Here is a 17,117-nt window from a genome sequence, read left to right on the forward strand (position 1 = left end):
TCATGCTTTGCACTTTGTTGTGTTCACAAGCAACCTCAGCTCAGGTCCTTTGGCATTATTTCTTGGTGGTGCATGTTTAACATTTAAGTGAAAGGCTGTAAGCAGGTAAATGTGGCCACAGATTTCATTGTGTTTGGGGCATCTGCAGAAATCTAGGTAATTGGTCAGCTTGGGATGGGGAAGGCCCAGGCCCTAGAGGTTAACCGAGGAGAACATCACCGCCCTATACTAGTCAGTTCCCAAATCTCAAGTCTATGGAAACCTTGTATTTTTCTGGTCAGGTAAACAAGTTGAGGAAAACTACAATAGTCAATTGACGGATGGAGAAACTTTCAGTTTTGGGCTCTGTTCAAGACATCTGTAAAGAAAACTAAACACAGGCCTGCATCTCTTCTCTAACCGGTGCCTAATTCAACTCAGTCAGAGGATCATCAAAACACTGATCACTGATGAAGATTGAACAAGAACATGTTGGAGAAGTCAAAATGATCAGAAGTTAAAGAAATAGATTCTACTCAGAGAAATATCGTTAAGCCTTTGGCTCAGTGGCCATGTACCTCACTTCAAAGGGAGAGCTCCCAAATCAACTTATTGAATTTGAGTTTGGGGTACATGACCATCTAGCCGAAGGGTCATTCTCATTATTAATTTTTACATAAAGGTAATATTCGTGATAGCCATGTAAACATAATCAAATCAGATTTGTCCTCGTTCCTCAAGATCTAACCTTTTGACAAAAACATGCTATACAGTCTAAGAAATCTGTATTATTGCTAAAGCATTTGCAGCTTCCAATAATTAGATTCTTCAAGATGACCAGAGTCTCCTGAAAGAAAAGCCTTCACCAGGGGATGAATTCTAACTCCTCCCTCTAAATGCCACGCCGGTTGCCCTATCTAGTTGGACATGGGCATTTGTAGGGTCCCCAAGTCTTCCACCTTCAACAAGTTTATGCCTGCAATCATGTGAGTCAAGGAATTTGCTTGTATGTAAATTCATGAATATCCTAAACCAAAGAACCGCTATAATAACTGCAAACTTCTGGAAAGAAATATTGGAAAATCTTACAAAGTATATATTGTGAAGCACATACGAATTCAATTGAAAAAACTAATATTTAGATTAAAAGAAACATGAGAAACAACATGACCTTGCAATTAACATAAACCGGTAGACTAGATTGAGATGTAGAGTGCAACATAATGTCATATGTATCTGTAATTTAACCGAGGCATTGAATAAGTTGGTAACAGTATACAGGAGTGCTCAGCAATTGCCCACGAAATACTCATCTAAGATTTCCTCCCAAAATGGCTTATGGAGAAGATAATTGCTATAATTTCCACAAAAAAGCTAAGGAAATTATGGGTGTACCTCAGACAAATAGCATAGTCATCAGGACAGCAAGCAAACAGTGAAGGAGACTCGCAAATTACTAATGATCCATATAACTATTTTCAGTAGAAAAAAGGAAGTATATAACCTCTATCATCACTTGAGCTATTATCCTCCAGTAGAATAAATATTAATTCAATTTGAAATGAAAGGGAAAAGTTTCACCTCTTATGTTAGTTATTTGTTGTTTGCCAGAGAGGTCAAAAACTAAAACATTGTGAATAAAACATGAAAGGATACACCCATGTTGGAGTTGCTAAAATGTTTCTTCCCCCAGCAAGAGGTTGCAGCACTGTCAAGAAGTAGTATATGTGCCCGGCAATTATCCCCATAAGGTCCGGCTTAAGAGGGGAACCAAATAAAACATCCAAAGCAAGCATTGCCCATGGTAGATAAAAAGCCTGTGTTCCAGCAGTAACGTATAAGCATTTACACCAGCAGACCCAAACAACAAGTAACAATAAGTGGAAGAATATGGCAGAATTCAGGCACAACCGTGACACAGATTTGTAACTAATGTGTGCCTTGAGTGCAACAAGCCCATATACATTGACTTGAGCATTAGGAAACTCTCTACTCCAGATGTATAGAAGCATGAATACCAGAGAAATCCCAAGAAATGGACTCCTTAACATAGGAATGGCTGATAATGCCTAATTGCACAGAAAGAAGAAACTAAAGATAATATACTCCAACATAAGAGCTATTCTAAACCTGACATCTATAAACTCATATACCAAATTATAAGAAATTCTACCATCTAACTCTGAAGAGACCATGTAGAAAAAGAACATTAAAAGTTGCATGTCTAAAACACACCAGCAATGAAAGAGCTCCAACAATCATCATCCACAGAAAATCTGCTGTCCACCTTTCAAACGGCCCCTTCTCCAGCTGAACTCCATATCTAGCTCTACAATAACAAGTAAATGAAGGTCAATAACAAATATGTTGTCACACATATTAACACATGCATCGGCGCATGACATTTAGATTATTTCTGGAAAGCTTCTATGCTAAATACTTACATCATGAGGAGACGAATTCCAAAATTTACAGAAAAGTTTCCAAGGAAAAATAAATTTGTAAGAAGCCTCCACACCTAAAAGAAAAGACTCAATAACCCAAAAAAAGAATCTAAAAGAAAAGGGCAACAGTTTAAGTTCATTTATTAGCAAGAAGTAGCTATGTGACACATAACAATCATTCAATCAAACAGAACAAAAGTGAACAAGACTTGTCATAATATCATTGTAAAAGCGCTTCATTAGAATTCGTTTGTACAGGTACACCCTAGGCCGTACCTGAAAGTCTGAAATTACTAATTTGTGGAGAAATGCAATATGTTCAAGTCGATATGGTCCCAAATGGAAAGCAACATTAGCCACTACACAAATAGTCCCGTAAGCTTTGGTGATCGGTGGCAGAGATTTGTAGAAACTGAGAAAGAGTAAGCAACAAGTTATGGCATGGATCAGCACAATCAGGACAATAAGAAGATCTGTTAAGAAATAAAAATTGCAAGAAGGACTAAAAAAGAAAAAACAGAAAGGACGGTTACGTGGCTATTTGCTAGCGAATTCAAATATTTACATTTAAAACTTGACGTTCGCTTGATTTCTGTTTGGACGCTAAGAAAATGTGGAAATAGGGAACTAAAACCTTCAGATTAAATGTAAGATGACCGATCAACAAAAACCTTTTTCGCAGGGGAAAAAAAAAGAAGGAACATTGACAAAGGACAAAATGTATTATAAACTGCTATCTTATTCTTGTCTTTAGATTTTCTAAGCAACCAAACACTAGATAACGAAAAAAAATGCATTAAGATAGACAGAAAAAGAAAAATTAATAATGATACAATGCGTAAATCAGTGAGCGATAAGTTCTTATAAATCATGCAGGAAATAATGACAGTGATGCTCAAGGTTCGAATAATGTGAAATTGCACCATAAATGCTGCGAAGAAATGAGAATGTATAGAAACTTATTCTGCTGGAGACGACATTTTATCAGATTAAAGCTACTCTCCCTGCTTCAATCTGAGCTCTGCTTTGAGAATTTGCTTGTACTTCTTGTGAAGGTGAAGCGGCTTCAAGAAACGTGGCGTAAGACTTAAACGGCATGGTCCAATGTCAATTCGAGGAGGCGGGCTCCTGTGAGTTTTAATGCGCAAGGAAAAGATTCCATACTGATTGGCGTATCAAAAGCTAAAGGTGACAACGAATGGGTCCAATAACCAGATGCCAAATCATACTCTAGATTCTCTCAATACCGACGTGTCAGCTCATGGCCATCAATGCTAAAAGATACAAAGATCAAAATAGCTCAGTAGTCTTCGTATTTATGTATTTTTTACATTTTAATTCTTTTACTAAAATTTATAATAATTTATTTTTTTTATTTTGATAATTACTACAATTTAATCTCTTAATATTTTTCTTTCAAAATTATTTCTCTCAAAGCTAAAATCATTGTTGACATTACATTGACATAACACTGCTTGTTGACATGGCATATAAAACGAATTAAAAATGTTAACATATGTTGATGTAAATATCCACGTGGCATGTTAAAGATAGTATCACGTGTCACACTCTTCTTCAATATTAAGAAAGAGACACATGTCTCTGCCTATGTGGCATGTCAAACATAGCACTGCAGGTCATACTTTCCTTCAGTACTAAGAGAGGAGAGACACGGGTCTCTTTTTTATTTTTTAAAAAATATTATATGCTTGCTGAGTTTCGATGATTGACGACGATATCGGTAACTAATGATCTATTTTTAAGAGAGAAGATGAGAGGAGAGATAAAAAAAAAATAAAAAAAACAAAAGTAATATATAAAACAAATGTAAGGGTTTATAGAGCTTGTTTTGTTGAAGGAGAGTGTGACATATGGTCAGTAATGATATTAACTTTGTGAAGAGTAATTTTGAAAGAAAAATATTAAAAAGATTAAATTAAAATAATTTTGAAAATTAAAAAATTAAATTATTATAATTTTAAACAAAAAAATTAAAATAAAGAAAATGCATAAATACAGTTGAGGAATTTTGATCAAGTATAAATATCAAGTGACTCAAAGTCTAATAACTTTTTTGTACCATATACCAAAACTAAACTCATCAAAAAAATTTTAATTCTAAAAACAATATCTTAATTAAAACATTATTTAAAAATTTGATAAAATAATATAATAAATAAAATATATGATCATATTTATTTTTTTATAAAATTTATAATTTATATTAAATTAGATTTATTATTCATTCTTAAAGGCAGACGAACATCTTCATGTTCAATACAAGCTTGAGTTTAATTATAGCTGAAAAGGTTGGAGACCTTTAGCCTTGTATAACAGTAATTTGGCAATTTCATCTAAAATTTCAAATAAAATTCAATTACTTTATACATCCTCAAATTAAAAAACTATATATATACACATACATATAATCTTACAATACACATCTCACCATCTTTTTCTTTTTAAAGTTTGAATTCAAAATTTTTTAATTTTAAATTTAAATTTTAACAATAAGGTGTCATTAGGAACCTTATTTAAATTAATCAGTATGCAGTGTAAGCATTTTTTCATCGATTATGATGAAATCATTTAAATCTTGTAACAGTTTAAAAAGGTTTACACATTGAATGCTAAGAACTTAAATGTGAAGCACTGTTAAAAGTCATGTTTTACTTGCCAACAATGGAGATGGAAAGCGAACTCTAAGTATGTTTTACCAACTCGTAAAACCCGTGACCAAATTGTAAACCGTCAGCATCATTACACTGACATCGCTGCACTATTTGTTAAGAGTGTAAAAAAAAAAGAACCCACAACAATGATCAAAAGCAGATTCTCATTCATTTAATGCAATAAGGCACAAATATTTATGCCTCTATACACTTTATGGTGTCCGATTAATTAAATAAATATTCAAAATATTCCTCATTCCAGGTTTCACTAACACTAACCAAGTTTTGAGCTCCTTTTGTTTTTAAATTCCATGGTCGAAACTGGTTTCCAATCTTCTTATCTTCATACTGGCAAATATTAGTGTCCACAAATATAAATCAAGTAAGTGCACGAAAATATTCAAAAAATAAAAAGAGTAAGTGCACGAAATAAATAAAAAATTAAATTTAACAACTTTTAATCTGACGTGGCAGGATGAGTAATGTCTAAAAGCCAATTAAAAATAACAATCTTAAGACTAAAATCCAACACAAAAGCCACAGGTATCAGTTAAAGGCAGGAAATACAACGTACGCGTCGCCACCTGTTTTGCGGAAGAGAACCTCGGATCCAGGTGCAAACGACGCCGCTTCAATTTCGACGTGCTCGACCTTAAGTGTTTCGATAATCCAATATTCTCTCCACAGACAACCCCTATATATTGGCATTGTCACCCGCGGCCAACGCTTTCCAGTTTTTTCTCAAAAAGAAAAACGGTTGCTGTTTCTCTTTTCCTCCGGCTAGTTGCCGAAAAACGAAGATCGAAGTTCCCTGTTTTTCTAGAGAGAGCAAGCTATGGGAAATCCGTGTGATACGCAGATGAAGTTGGTTGCCGGTGCTGCCGGTTACGTGCTCGAAGATGTTCCTCATTTGACTGATTACCTTCCTGATCTCCCTGTACCTTCTCTTCACTTTTTCTTTATTTTTTCAAAATTTTCTTTCGAACTGATCCAGTGATATTAGTTCAAGAGAGATGAGATGCAAACTATTGAGACTTTTGTTTAGTGAAATTAATTTGAGAACTCAGTTTCTGTTTTTTTTTTTTTTTTCATTTCATTTCGAGTATCTTTTAAGTTACTGATTTTTCCCTCATTATAAGCCTCCCTCTTCACTCCCTTTCTTTCTTTTCTTGCCGTGTTTTGTAATATATATATATATATATTGTTGAATAACAGTATTACACACTTTATATGTGTTACGTTATAGCTTTCAGCTTTACGTAATTGCGAATAGTTTTTTTTTTTGAATTTCGTTTTATTGGTGTTTGTTTGTGTGGCAGAGCTATCCCAATCCATTACAAGATAATCCAGCTTATTCAGTAGTCAAGTGAGTACAGTAAACCTGGTGTTTTTCATTAGCTGATTCGTTGGTTTTCGATTGTGGTTTGTTTATCCCCTTTTTGTTGCAAGATAGTGATTTGTTTGCTTGGTTGTTTGGTTTGCAGGCAGTATTTTGTTAACGAAGATGACACCGTCACTCAGAAGGTAAATCATTGTCTTAATGCTTGGGGTTTTGTATTTTATGGAAAATTCATTAGAAGTTAAATGTGGTGATCTTCCTTTTATTTATAAACCATATTCTTGGTTTCAATTTGATACACTGTTCTTTTTATATATATATTTATAACAAAAATCGATTTCATACTCTGTTTTTGAAGTCCTGCACTTACTTGAAACTGCGGTGTAAATATGGTAAGAAAGAATGCCTTTGAAACTATACCAAATGAAAAATGGTTTGTTTCATGTGTTGCAATTACAGTTATTAACTATATAGCTTCTTAATTGGTATGGTTGACTGAATCACTAGTTTTATTGTAGATTGTTGTTCACAAAGACAGTCCAAGAGGGGTGCATTTTCGTCGTGCAGGACCTCGTCAAAGGGTACAATCCTCATCTTGTCTCAATGCTATTGGGTTGAAGTTACCAAATGTAAGCTATAGACTGTTTACTGACTGGCACATGCAATGCTTGTCAGGTGTATTTTGAATCAGACGAAGTGCATGCATGCATAGTAACATGTGGTGGTCTATGCCCTGGGCTCAACACAGTGATCAGGGAAATTGTCTGTGGCCTCTATCACATGTATGGTGTCAGAAAAATTCTTGGAATCGATGTAAGTGATTTTGGTATGATAGTTAAGCATTTTAATGCATGTGAAGTTGGTTTATAATCAGTGTGGGGTGTCATCATTTGGTAATTTCACCAGCAACTTATACTTGATACATCTTTAGGGAGGATACAGGGGTTTTTATGCCAAGAACACTGTCACCTTAACACCTAAGTTTGTTAATGATATCCATAAACGTGGTGGTACAATCCTTGGGACATCAAGAGGAGGTCATGATACCTCAAAGATTGTTGATAGCATTCAGGATCGTGGAATCAATCAGGTGTGTTAAGGTGCAAGGGTAGAGGTTTTTGTCTCAGCCTCCTCCCTGTTTTGTTTGAATTTATGCATCTAATATTTTTCTAATGACTGCTCTGTCACATAACTAGTTTCCGATGGTTCTAATTGTCTCCTTTAGCGGTTCAGGTTTATATAATTGGAGGTGATGGAACTCAAAGAGGAGCAGCAGTCATTTTTGAGGTATTAGCATTTGGTATTTTCTATAAAAGTCTTAAGAAAAATGTCGCACAGAGGTTGATCAATTTAACCAAGGCTCTAGTCAAGTTTATAATGTGTTGTCAGAAAAATCAATACTGTTCTTAGCATTAATTTGAATACTAATCATTGTTCTTAAGTTTTAGCTTAACTCATTTTGCTCTGGGCAGGAAATTAGACGACGTGGCCTCAAAGTAGCAGTTGCTGGAATTCCCAAAACCATTGACAATGACATTCCGGTATTTCTCATCTTCATATTTGTAGTTTTCTGCACACTTTATCCTTGTCACCACTTTAAAGACACGTTAATTAATCCATGATATGGCATTGTGTTGAATTGCTGATTTTGCTTCAGGTTATTGACAAATCATTTGGTTTTGATACTGCGGTTGAGGAGGCTCAACGTGCCATTAATGCGGCACATGTTGAAGCTGGAAGTATTGAGAATGGCATTGGACTTGTAAAGCTAATGGGACGCTACAGTGGTATGCTTAGTTGGTATAATCATAATAGATGGGAGTCCTGACAATGTTATAGTCAATACTGCCAGTTGTCCCATAGTTTAATTTTTGTAGTATTGGTAATTTTGAGCCTTTCTTTATTTATCATATTGAACTGCTGGTTCAGGTTTCATTACAATGTATGCTACTCTTGCCAGCCGTGATGTTGATTGTTGCTTGATTCCAGAGTCACCATTCTATCTTGAAGGAAGGGGTGGTCTTTATGAATTTATTGAAAAAAGGCTCAAAGAAAATGGACATATGGTTATTGTTATAGCTGAAGGAGCAGGACAGGATCTTCTTTCAGAGAGCTTGCAGTCCATGGGCCAACAAGATGCTTCAGGAAACAAGCTTCTTCAAGATGTCGGGCTGTGGATCTCTCATAGGATAAAGGTAATACCTTCAATTGACTAATTTATGCTTTTATTTAATTATGGCTAGTTGGCTACTCATTAGATATCTATGTAATATCTAGACTAAAATCTTAACTGTCTTTTGTTGCTTTGTATAGGAACATTTTTCAAAGAAGAGGATGCCCATTAATCTTAAATATATAGGTTAATGCCTCGTTTGCTTTTTGTTTACTTTCTTCCTGCTAAATTCAACCTTTTAATTATGTGCAAAATATTTGAATTGAAAAATTTGGCTTGCAGATCCTACATACATGATCCGGGCTATTCCTAGCATTGCTTCTGATAATGTCTACTGCACCCTACTTGCTCATAGTGCAGTTCATGGAGCAATGGCAGGGTATACAGGCTTCACTGTTGGTCCTGTCAATGGGAGACATGCTTACATTCCATTTAATGTATGTTCCTTGCACCTTTAATAACTCCTCTGCCGGTGAACACTGGTTCATATTATAAATTTTTTTCCAAGTGTCCATTAGAACCATTAACCATGAACCAATGGTCACTCCAATTCATGCTGTCATTGTGGCATTATTTGAGACAGAAACCAGTGAAACAAAAGTTAAATAAAAGAAAGGGAAAGAAAGAACTGTGGTGGGTTGCAATGACATAGCACATTTGGATTTAGTCATTGAGCTTTTGGTTTTTGAATTTACCTGTAAAAAGATGATCGTTATGGAAAGCTGCATTCTGTCTCCCACCATGTTTTTAATACTTGCAGCGCTTTTCCTGACCAAATTTGTTTCAGCAAAAGATGTTTCTCTCATGGTTTCACAGAAAGTCTTACTGTTGATTTTCTGTTGGAATTTTAATATGCAGCGAATCATTGAGAAACAGAACAAGGTTGTCATTACTGACAGGATGTGGGCGAGGCTGCTTTCTTCAACAAACCAGCCAAGCTTCTTGAACCCCAGAGATATTTCTGAAGCCAAGAAAGAGGATCAACCTGCAACTGGCTTGTTGGATGGGGAAAATTGTAAAGACAGAAAATCAATGACTGAAGACGATCCTTGTATATCATGAAAGGTGCATCAAATACTGTCATGTTCATCACCATCTTTATAGTGGGTCAAATTGCCACTCATATTTAACGCTCTGCATTCCCTAAATATTTGGTTACAGTGAAGAAGGTCTTACAGCAACTTTTGAAATTGAGTAGTTATTTCTGCTGTTGTATGAATTACTTATAGTTAGATATTTTGGTGCTGGTTCTTTAACATTCAGAAGTTAATAGTTGTTTACATGGTCTTACATGGAAACGTCTCTGATCAGCTTATCTATACTGCCATGGAAGTGAAAGTATTGGCTCTTTTTGTTACTTTGTGCTATATTTTTCCACGCTGGTAAAAGAATCACAAATGGCTATTATTGTTCCAAGTGAGGAGCTATTTTACAACAATCTATTCGACTAATTTCTGATTTTTTTTTTTGAATCTGGTGATTGCCTAATCGGGGCCAAAAGAACACAAGAAACAGAAAGTCTGGTGATAAACGTGGCACCATCGGCCCTTCGTTTACTACTGAGGAACAACGAGATGGTTTCATCTTTAGCTTTGAACCCGCAGTAACTTACAAATTAATGTCTAGGTTGTCATTTTCTGGAGTAAGGGAGTTCGAACTTTTGGTAATACCGCACCGAACAACAGATCCATCCTATTTTAACATACAAATGAATTACAATAGATTTAACAGACAAATTGCTGTTATTACTACAAAGCTTGAAGACACATGCAAAGAAAGGATTCATAGTGTCAAGAACCATAACATTTAATTTGAAACCATCTTTGCACAATCATCCTCACAAAAGAATGTATCTTAAGCTCTATAGATGCCAGATGGGTCAGCATTCTGAACGATCCATGGGTGCTCAAGAAGCTTATGTAGTGGTAAGCGCTGGGAGGAATCCTTGACAAGCATCTGTAAGTACAGTTAAAAGTTCAGGATATGCCCCAATGGAACAATTATATGTTTATCACAAGAGATGATATGCAGCAACAAGAGATACCTGACTAATGAGGTCCTTAGCTGCAGATGAAACAATTGGCTTAGGAGGGAACTTCAGATCCACTTGCATAATCCTGTGAACGTGGTACAGTGGAAAAGTTATGATATCAGCAATAAAAAGATGAACTAATACTGCATCCCAGTTGCTAATGAAAGCATACTATAGCAGGTTAAATTCCCTAACATATCATCATTTGAGAACAAAAGTTAAACTTGATAAAAAATGCAGTGCCATGAAATGCATCTCCAAACGTAAAAGAAAGCTTTGATCATGTTCTCTTGTTTTGCAGCTCACGCTTACCTTCTATAAGTGTCAGAGTGTTCCTTGGCCTCAAAAGGAGGGACTCCATATAGAAACTCATAGCATAACACACCAAGGCTCCAAATATCTACACTAGCATCATGCTCTACGTTTTCAACTGTGGAGAACATCAAAAGTAAGGCGAAATTAGTTTTCTCTTATACTTCTTCAGGTACCTATGAAGTTATATTTTATGACACAAATGGATATTGTTTGAACTTAGTTTTCTCTTATACTTCTTCAGGCACCTATGAAGTTATATTGCTTGATAAAGAACAAATTGAACCAGTAATAAAATGAAAACTGCTGTAGCATTACAGTGAATCCCTAGTTTCAATGGTTTACTACATACCCATTTCAGGAGGAAGATAATCAAGTGTACCACACATAGTCCGCCTGCGGTTAAATGTGTGCACTGACCATCCAAAATCTGCAATCTTGAGTTCACCCTGACAAATCCCAATTGAGAAGATAAGTGCTACAAGACTTCCATTAAATAAACTAAACAACAAGTACAGCCATATTGATTAGGAATTACCTGTGCACCAATTAAAAGGTTCTCAGGTTTGATGTCTCTGTGTATTACATGCTTTCCATGACAATAAATGAGTGCCCGAGCTAATGATGCAACATACTGCAACACGCAACATAGGCATACAAACACCGTAACATCTAATTAGTATATTTGTCAATTTATATACAAATATAAATTCAATTAAGCATTACAAACTATCGGATGAATCTATTGGCACAAAAAGAAAAATAACTTACAGTAGCTGCACGCCTTTCACTGAAGTATTTACACTTTTGGAGTTCCTTGTATAGCTCACCCTTGGCTGCATACTCCAGTATTAGATAAACACGTTTCTGCAACAGTTGTATTCAGAATAAGACATGTCAATTCATCCAGCAAAAATTCAATTATCTACATGCATCAAAACACCAATATAGAGTCTAAAAGGCTAATACCTGATCATAAAAATAACCATAAAGCCTCAATATATTGGGATGGCGCAGGTGACTTTGTATTTCCACTTCACGACGTAGCTGATGTTCAACTTGAGACTGTTGCAATTGGCTTTTAAAAAGCACCTTGAGTGCCACGATATGATTGCTCTGTTTCAAAGGTACGTATGCATCAGCCTAATACAATAATTACAGATAATGATAATCATAAGAGCAAGTCAGTGTTTGATATGTCTGTTCTATTTTAGCCGGATAATGAACAAACACTTATTTTCATCAAATTTCCTCATTATTCTTAGCAAACAAAACAGCAACAAGAAAAAATTTAAACAAAAAGGTGAATGAAACGAACCCTCTTTTCTCTAGCCAAATAAACGTGACCAAACTTCCCTCGTCCAAGAGGCTTCCCAATGTCGAAATCGCTAAGTGTCCATCTTTTCTTTTCAGCTGCCGAAGCCTCTGAAGAAACCTGTGAAAATGAATATACACAAATTAAAATATATATAGCAAAATCCCCAAATCATTAACGTTCCCAATTCTTCAAATTCCGCTTAACCCTACATATCAAATGGTACGGTAACTAGACAAAAAAATTTGTTAATATTCCCAAATCTGCCAATTAAACCCTATAAATGGGTACTGTTCGCGAATTGATACGTTTTATATGTAGAAAACCCTTCTCAAAATCCCCATTCCTCTATAAAAGAAAAATAAACTGAGATTTGGCCTTTGCTTGGTTCTTGAAGGATGAAAAAGAAAAAAAAAAGCTACTATTTTCCCAAGAACAACAAGGAAAACAAAAAGGGAAAAAAATATCTTCACCTTCTCTTGTTGTTGCGGGTGGGTCTCGGCGATCGCCATTTTTTTGAGACAGAAAAAATAAAGACCAAGTTTTTTGGGGAAAGAGAGAGAAGGAAAGGGAGAGGGGAGAGGCCAAGAGAGAAAAAAATTGACGAGTTACTATATTTCGATTGAGAAGAAAGAGAGAAAGACAAAAAGAAAAAAAAAATAGAGGGGTTAGGGAGGGATCCGGCGAACCCCACTCGCAACGGTCGAATCAGTACGGTGTGCCACGTGTAACGCATTTTCAAAATTTTCCATTTTTGAGATCTGAAGGAGCGTCTCTCTTGAGAGAGACGAGGCTAGAGTCACATTGGCCGTCACGTTGACTAGTTCATGTCTTCCGGATATTAGGTTTGTGTGTTTCAAGTCATGGGCTTAAGGCCCTAAGGAGAGAGGGCTAAAGTCACTTGGAGATCCGGATCCTACTAAATGCTTTGGCCTATGGACAATTGAGGCAAAGAATTTTGCCCAATCGGAGCTCGAAAATGTCTTAGCCCAATTACTTAACTACAAAAACTGTAGTAACTAAGTTGATATTGGATCCGAAAATTTGTCCCTAAAATGGATGGTCTGACTCCTTTGGTCATAGTCGACTGGTTCCGTCTATATTATCTCCCCTTTCTACTTTCTAGCTCTAGTCTCTACAAAGCACAATGCCTAGGATCCGTTACTAAAGAAGCTCACCCGAGTCTCTCGCACGCGTCACATCCTTGTCGACTCGCACCCATGCAACGCTGCTCAGCCACACACGCGCCAGACCCAACCAAACCCACCCCTTACACTCTGTTCAAGAGAGTAACAGTTAGTTACCCTCAGCACAACACACATCACGAGGAGAACACACCTCCAACTCCCGCCACGTATCCCTCCCCCCACCTCCTTATAGTGGCCACCCTTGCCCTCTCTTCACCTCCGCAACCGTCTTCCATTTTCTCACTTAAATTTCATTGCCATTTTTCACTGAACACTATCATCAGACCGAGGGCCGTTCATCATGTCGAATGATCAAAACAAGCCGATGACTCAGAAGCTCTATGAGTCAGCTCCATCTTCGCGCCAGGCGGCCAAGTTTTTGACTGCAACCACACTGGGTGCAACGCTGCTATTCTTGTCTGGGTTAACCTTGACCGGGACAGTGATGGCCCTGATCATGGCCACGCCACTCATGGTCATTTTCAGCCCAATTCTAGTCCCGGCTGGGGTAGTCATTTTCCTGGTGATTACCGGGTTCTTGTTTTCCGGTGGGTGTGGGGTGGCGGCGATCACGGCGTTATCGTGGATATATAATTACGTGCGAGGGAAACATCCACCAGGAGCGGATCAGCTGGATTTTGCAAGAAATACGCTTGCGAGGACGGCTAGGGACATGACGGAGAAGGCTAAGGAGTATGGACAATATGTGCAGCACAAGGCTCAGGAGGTTGCTCAAGGATCTTGAATAAGAGTGTTTAGCTTAGGGCTTGGATTGGGTTGAGGTCTGTTGGTTCTGTAAGGTGGTGGTGGTGGTGTTGTGTCTTGCTTGTTGTTTTCCATCATATTTGCATGCATGCAGTGTAGGTCATGTGTTTTTGGGCTTAGTAATTGTAACAGTTGCTTTAGTTTGATTCTCTTTGTGGCTTCGAAAATCTCGTTTCTCTGTTAATAAGTTTTTCTTTGTCTTGAATGTGTAGAATGCAGGGTTGAGAGGATGGAAATCCATCAAATATCGAATTATTCGATCGGTTTGGTTTTGATTTTGGAAAAAAAAATATAGTTTTTTTATTTTTGTAAATTATAATATTAAAATTTATAAACTTCAATCTAGAATAAAAATTAATAATAAAATATATATTTTGTATAAATTTAAAAATAATATTATATAATAATATATATTAATTTGATTTTTTATCAATTCGATTTTAAAATTGAAAATTGATTAAATAAATTAATTGAACAAAAAATTTTGAATTAATAGACTTAATGAACTAATTGAACAGAACATTTTTACTCTTTGATTGAAATTTTACTTTTTAATTGAATCACTAATTTTATTCACTCTGGAATCGTAGATCAGCGATTCGTTACTTGTCTTATTGGGCATCAGGCCATCAGCTGATCGGCGCTGGAGCCCCAAACTACCATCTGGTTCAGGCTTCTTCTGGGTTTAATTACGAGCCCACGTTAATGAAATCTGGGTCCTAAAAAGCAAGACCGGTCCTATTCTAGGAGGACACAAAAGAAAAGCCGTGCATATTTTCCCTGCTACGTTTTAGACCTTAAAAAGGCTTGTCAAGAGACAGCCTATCATTGCCTCCAAACAACTAGGATGATTAAATCAGAATAACCCGTAAGAAGATGAAGAATGCGATGCTCAATTCCCTGGTTTAAAGTGATTTCGTCTCTGGAAGAAGAACTATACAATTATACCCCTGAACAAACATAAACAGGTGACAAAGATTTGCTGCATTTGAGCATCATTAAGGCAGATGTTCGACATTTCCAAAGGTTGCTAGAGCTACATCTCTGAAAATTTTGTTACAGAAACACCTCTCCTTACATAACAATTTAAACATGCTCCACAGTAGGAAAATGGTGGCAATGATAATCGATTACTCCTCATCTTAAGACAAGTCTCAGGACTGCTTGACAACATTTTGACCAACAAGCAGATATGATGGAAGATAACGAGGAACAACCAGTGCCAATCCTAAACACAGCAAGGCAAAGACTACAACCCACCAAGCTTTGTAAGGGATGCCCAACAATAGTTCATCGCAAACTGAAAAGTGAAAAATTTTAAGTTATCGGTCATACTGAAAAACCCTGAGCTCCTGGGGAAACAAGGTAATATGAAACTGCTTTTTCTCCGAAGAACGATAAGTCAAAAGGGGATACAAATAAGTATTGCATGAGAAGCAAAGCAAACAAAAAGAAGCTGTTAGAAGAAAGAAATGTTGTATTACGAAATTATGTGTATATCTAACTCTAACTAGCTAACAGTATTATATTATAACTCTAACTAGCTAACAATATTGCATTATAATTCTACTTAGATAATTTGTTTAATTATCTTAACAGAAGTGAAATGGTAAAATCAGATCAGAATCATCATATTGCATTTCAAGAAGGAAAAGCTACAAAAGGGAAGGGCTTGAATCATCACTTCAAAAAAAAAAAAAAAAAACTTATAGGGAGAGCAAGAAAATAGTTGGTCTACCAATATTAAAGATGATGAACTCTCTCTCCTTTGTGTTGGGTATTGCAACAAAACCTTCAGGTTCCACAGTTACCAAAACGTGCAACCCACCCTGAGCAAAAATGAACTTCTATAGTACTACCTTTCACTTAAGGTAGAAAATGATGCATCAAAAACAATTTAAGCAGCATAACCAAAACCTGATCATTAATCATGTCAAGACTATCGGTCTTGAATATCAACTTCTCTGTATTCAACAGTCTTCTGTTTCTTTTTAACCCAGAATCTGAATTCCCCTTCTTCAGTTGCAAAGAAAAACTCGCAGGGATCTGATATTGCAACAAAAGCAAAGATCAGTTTTTATGGAAATGAAAATGCCACAAAGAGGCAGATCACAGAAAAGAAATTACATACAGAAGCTGGATACGATATCTTCACTTCGTACCAAGTTAATGATTTGAGCCCTTGTAGTCGGTAAACTCGAGAACCCATTCGTAAGGGTAAAGTTTCCTTCTTTAGCTCCTCCCCAACATTCAAAACGCTGCCGTCAAGCCTGGTAAATCCAAAGCGGCAACTTTCATTCGTTCCCAAGAGAAAAATGACAAGGAAGTAATTTACACAAAAATCCAACTTTTACGAGGTTACTTACATTTCTCCATGACTGAAAATTGAGCTGCTGCTGATGAAGATTAAAACATAGAGAAGAATCAATGAATTGAAGTCGTTTGAATGAAGCATTCTAGATAAGAAGAAAGTCCGCCGCCACCTCAAGCTCTTGAATCTGGTAAAATCACATGGTTCGGTTAGTCTATCCCTTTCTTTTCCCCCACAAATTACAAGCTTTTTTGAAACTAAAATAGAAAACCATTCGATGAAGCAAAGCCTTTCAAGCCCGCCAAACGTTCGTCAAAATGAGTTAATTCAAAGGGCTTACTCCGATTTCTCGTCGAAACTGAACAAACAAATTCCACAAAAATCCAACCTTTTAAAACAAGTACGCTGTTTTACTCGGAATCTATAGCATTCACAACACTTACCAGAATCCGAAGCTCTGATCGGGTCAGTTTGAATCTCTCTGTTTTCGTCACAGCGGTGAAATCTAATTGAGGAAAGTCATTCTGTTCCCGGGCTCTGGCACGACACCGTTTTAAATGTCACGGCCTGGGCAGGTGGGCCTGGTAT

At 36.5% G+C, this 17,117-nt stretch overlaps 5 protein-coding genes across 8 annotated transcripts; 2 read left to right on the forward strand and 3 right to left on the reverse strand.

Moving 5' to 3' along the window:
- Window positions 1-562: 562 nt before the first annotated feature.
- Window positions 563-3,403, reverse strand: LOC18588011 (derlin-1-like). Its single transcript, XM_088809924.1, has 7 exons — window positions 3,384-3,403; window positions 2,700-2,832; window positions 2,424-2,497; window positions 2,215-2,308; window positions 1,920-2,048; window positions 1,636-1,796; window positions 563-955 (listed from the first exon to the last, which is right to left on the reverse strand). Exons 1-7 carry the CDS (start codon window positions 3,401-3,403, stop codon window positions 859-861), a joined length of 708 nt encoding a protein of 235 aa, XP_088666050.1. The 3' UTR covers window positions 563-858.
- Window positions 3,404-5,634: 2,231 nt separating this feature from the next.
- PFK6 (phosphofructokinase 6) lies at window positions 5,635-9,905 on the forward strand. Of its 2 annotated transcripts, none has more exons than XM_007012138.3 (13): window positions 5,635-6,032; window positions 6,415-6,461; window positions 6,580-6,619; window positions 6,953-7,015; window positions 7,110-7,247; window positions 7,366-7,524; window positions 7,668-7,721; window positions 7,907-7,975; window positions 8,092-8,221; window positions 8,424-8,629; window positions 8,748-8,793; window positions 8,890-9,044; window positions 9,466-9,905. In XM_007012138.3, the coding sequence occupies exons 1-13, from the start codon at window positions 5,931-5,933 to the stop codon at window positions 9,667-9,669; spliced, it is 1,413 nt and encodes a 470-aa protein (XP_007012200.3). In that variant the 5' UTR covers window positions 5,635-5,930; the 3' UTR covers window positions 9,670-9,905. The 2 variants fall into 2 exon arrangements, with proteins under 2 accessions (XP_007012200.3, XP_007012199.3); XM_007012137.3 differs by having other exon boundaries at window positions 5,636-6,032; window positions 8,364-8,629.
- Window positions 9,906-10,155: 250 nt separating this feature from the next.
- Window positions 10,156-13,079, reverse strand: AUR1 (ataurora1). Its single transcript, XM_007012140.3, has 9 exons — window positions 12,740-13,079; window positions 12,270-12,386; window positions 11,921-12,067; window positions 11,723-11,818; window positions 11,490-11,585; window positions 11,304-11,400; window positions 10,952-11,069; window positions 10,652-10,724; window positions 10,156-10,563 (listed from the first exon to the last, which is right to left on the reverse strand). Exons 1-9 carry the CDS (start codon window positions 12,776-12,778, stop codon window positions 10,462-10,464), a joined length of 885 nt encoding a protein of 294 aa, XP_007012202.2. The 5' UTR covers window positions 12,779-13,079; the 3' UTR covers window positions 10,156-10,461.
- A 408-nt stretch (window positions 13,080-13,487) lies between these two features.
- On the forward strand, window positions 13,488-14,385 carry LOC18588014 (Oleosin family protein). Its single transcript, XM_007012141.3, has one exon. The coding sequence runs from the start codon at window positions 13,755-13,757 to the stop codon at window positions 14,196-14,198; it is 444 nt and encodes a 147-aa protein (XP_007012203.2). The 5' UTR covers window positions 13,488-13,754; the 3' UTR covers window positions 14,199-14,385.
- Window positions 14,386-15,095: 710 nt separating this feature from the next.
- On the reverse strand, window positions 15,096-17,095 carry LOC18588016 (uncharacterized). Of its 3 annotated transcripts, none has more exons than XM_018127154.2 (7): window positions 16,973-17,095; window positions 16,870-16,887; window positions 16,585-16,716; window positions 16,350-16,488; window positions 16,136-16,264; window positions 15,957-16,047; window positions 15,096-15,518 (listed from the first exon to the last, which is right to left on the reverse strand). In XM_018127154.2, exons 3-7 carry the CDS (start codon window positions 16,671-16,673, stop codon window positions 15,373-15,375), a joined length of 594 nt encoding a protein of 197 aa, XP_017982643.1. In that variant the 5' UTR covers window positions 16,674-16,716; window positions 16,870-16,887; window positions 16,973-17,095; the 3' UTR covers window positions 15,096-15,372. The 3 variants fall into 3 exon arrangements, with proteins under 3 accessions (XP_017982643.1, XP_007012211.2, XP_007012213.2); XM_007012149.3 differs by having other exon boundaries at window positions 16,801-16,887; window positions 16,973-17,082; XM_007012151.3 differs by lacking the exon at window positions 16,870-16,887 and having other exon boundaries at window positions 16,973-17,090.
- Between the last annotated feature and the right edge of the window lie 22 nt (window positions 17,096-17,117).

This window comes from Theobroma cacao, chromosome 9, assembly GCF_053813885.1.
Source record: "Theobroma cacao isolate CCN51 chromosome 9, ASM5381388v1, whole genome shotgun sequence".
Classification (NCBI taxonomy): domain Eukaryota; kingdom Viridiplantae; phylum Streptophyta; class Magnoliopsida; order Malvales; family Malvaceae; genus Theobroma; species Theobroma cacao.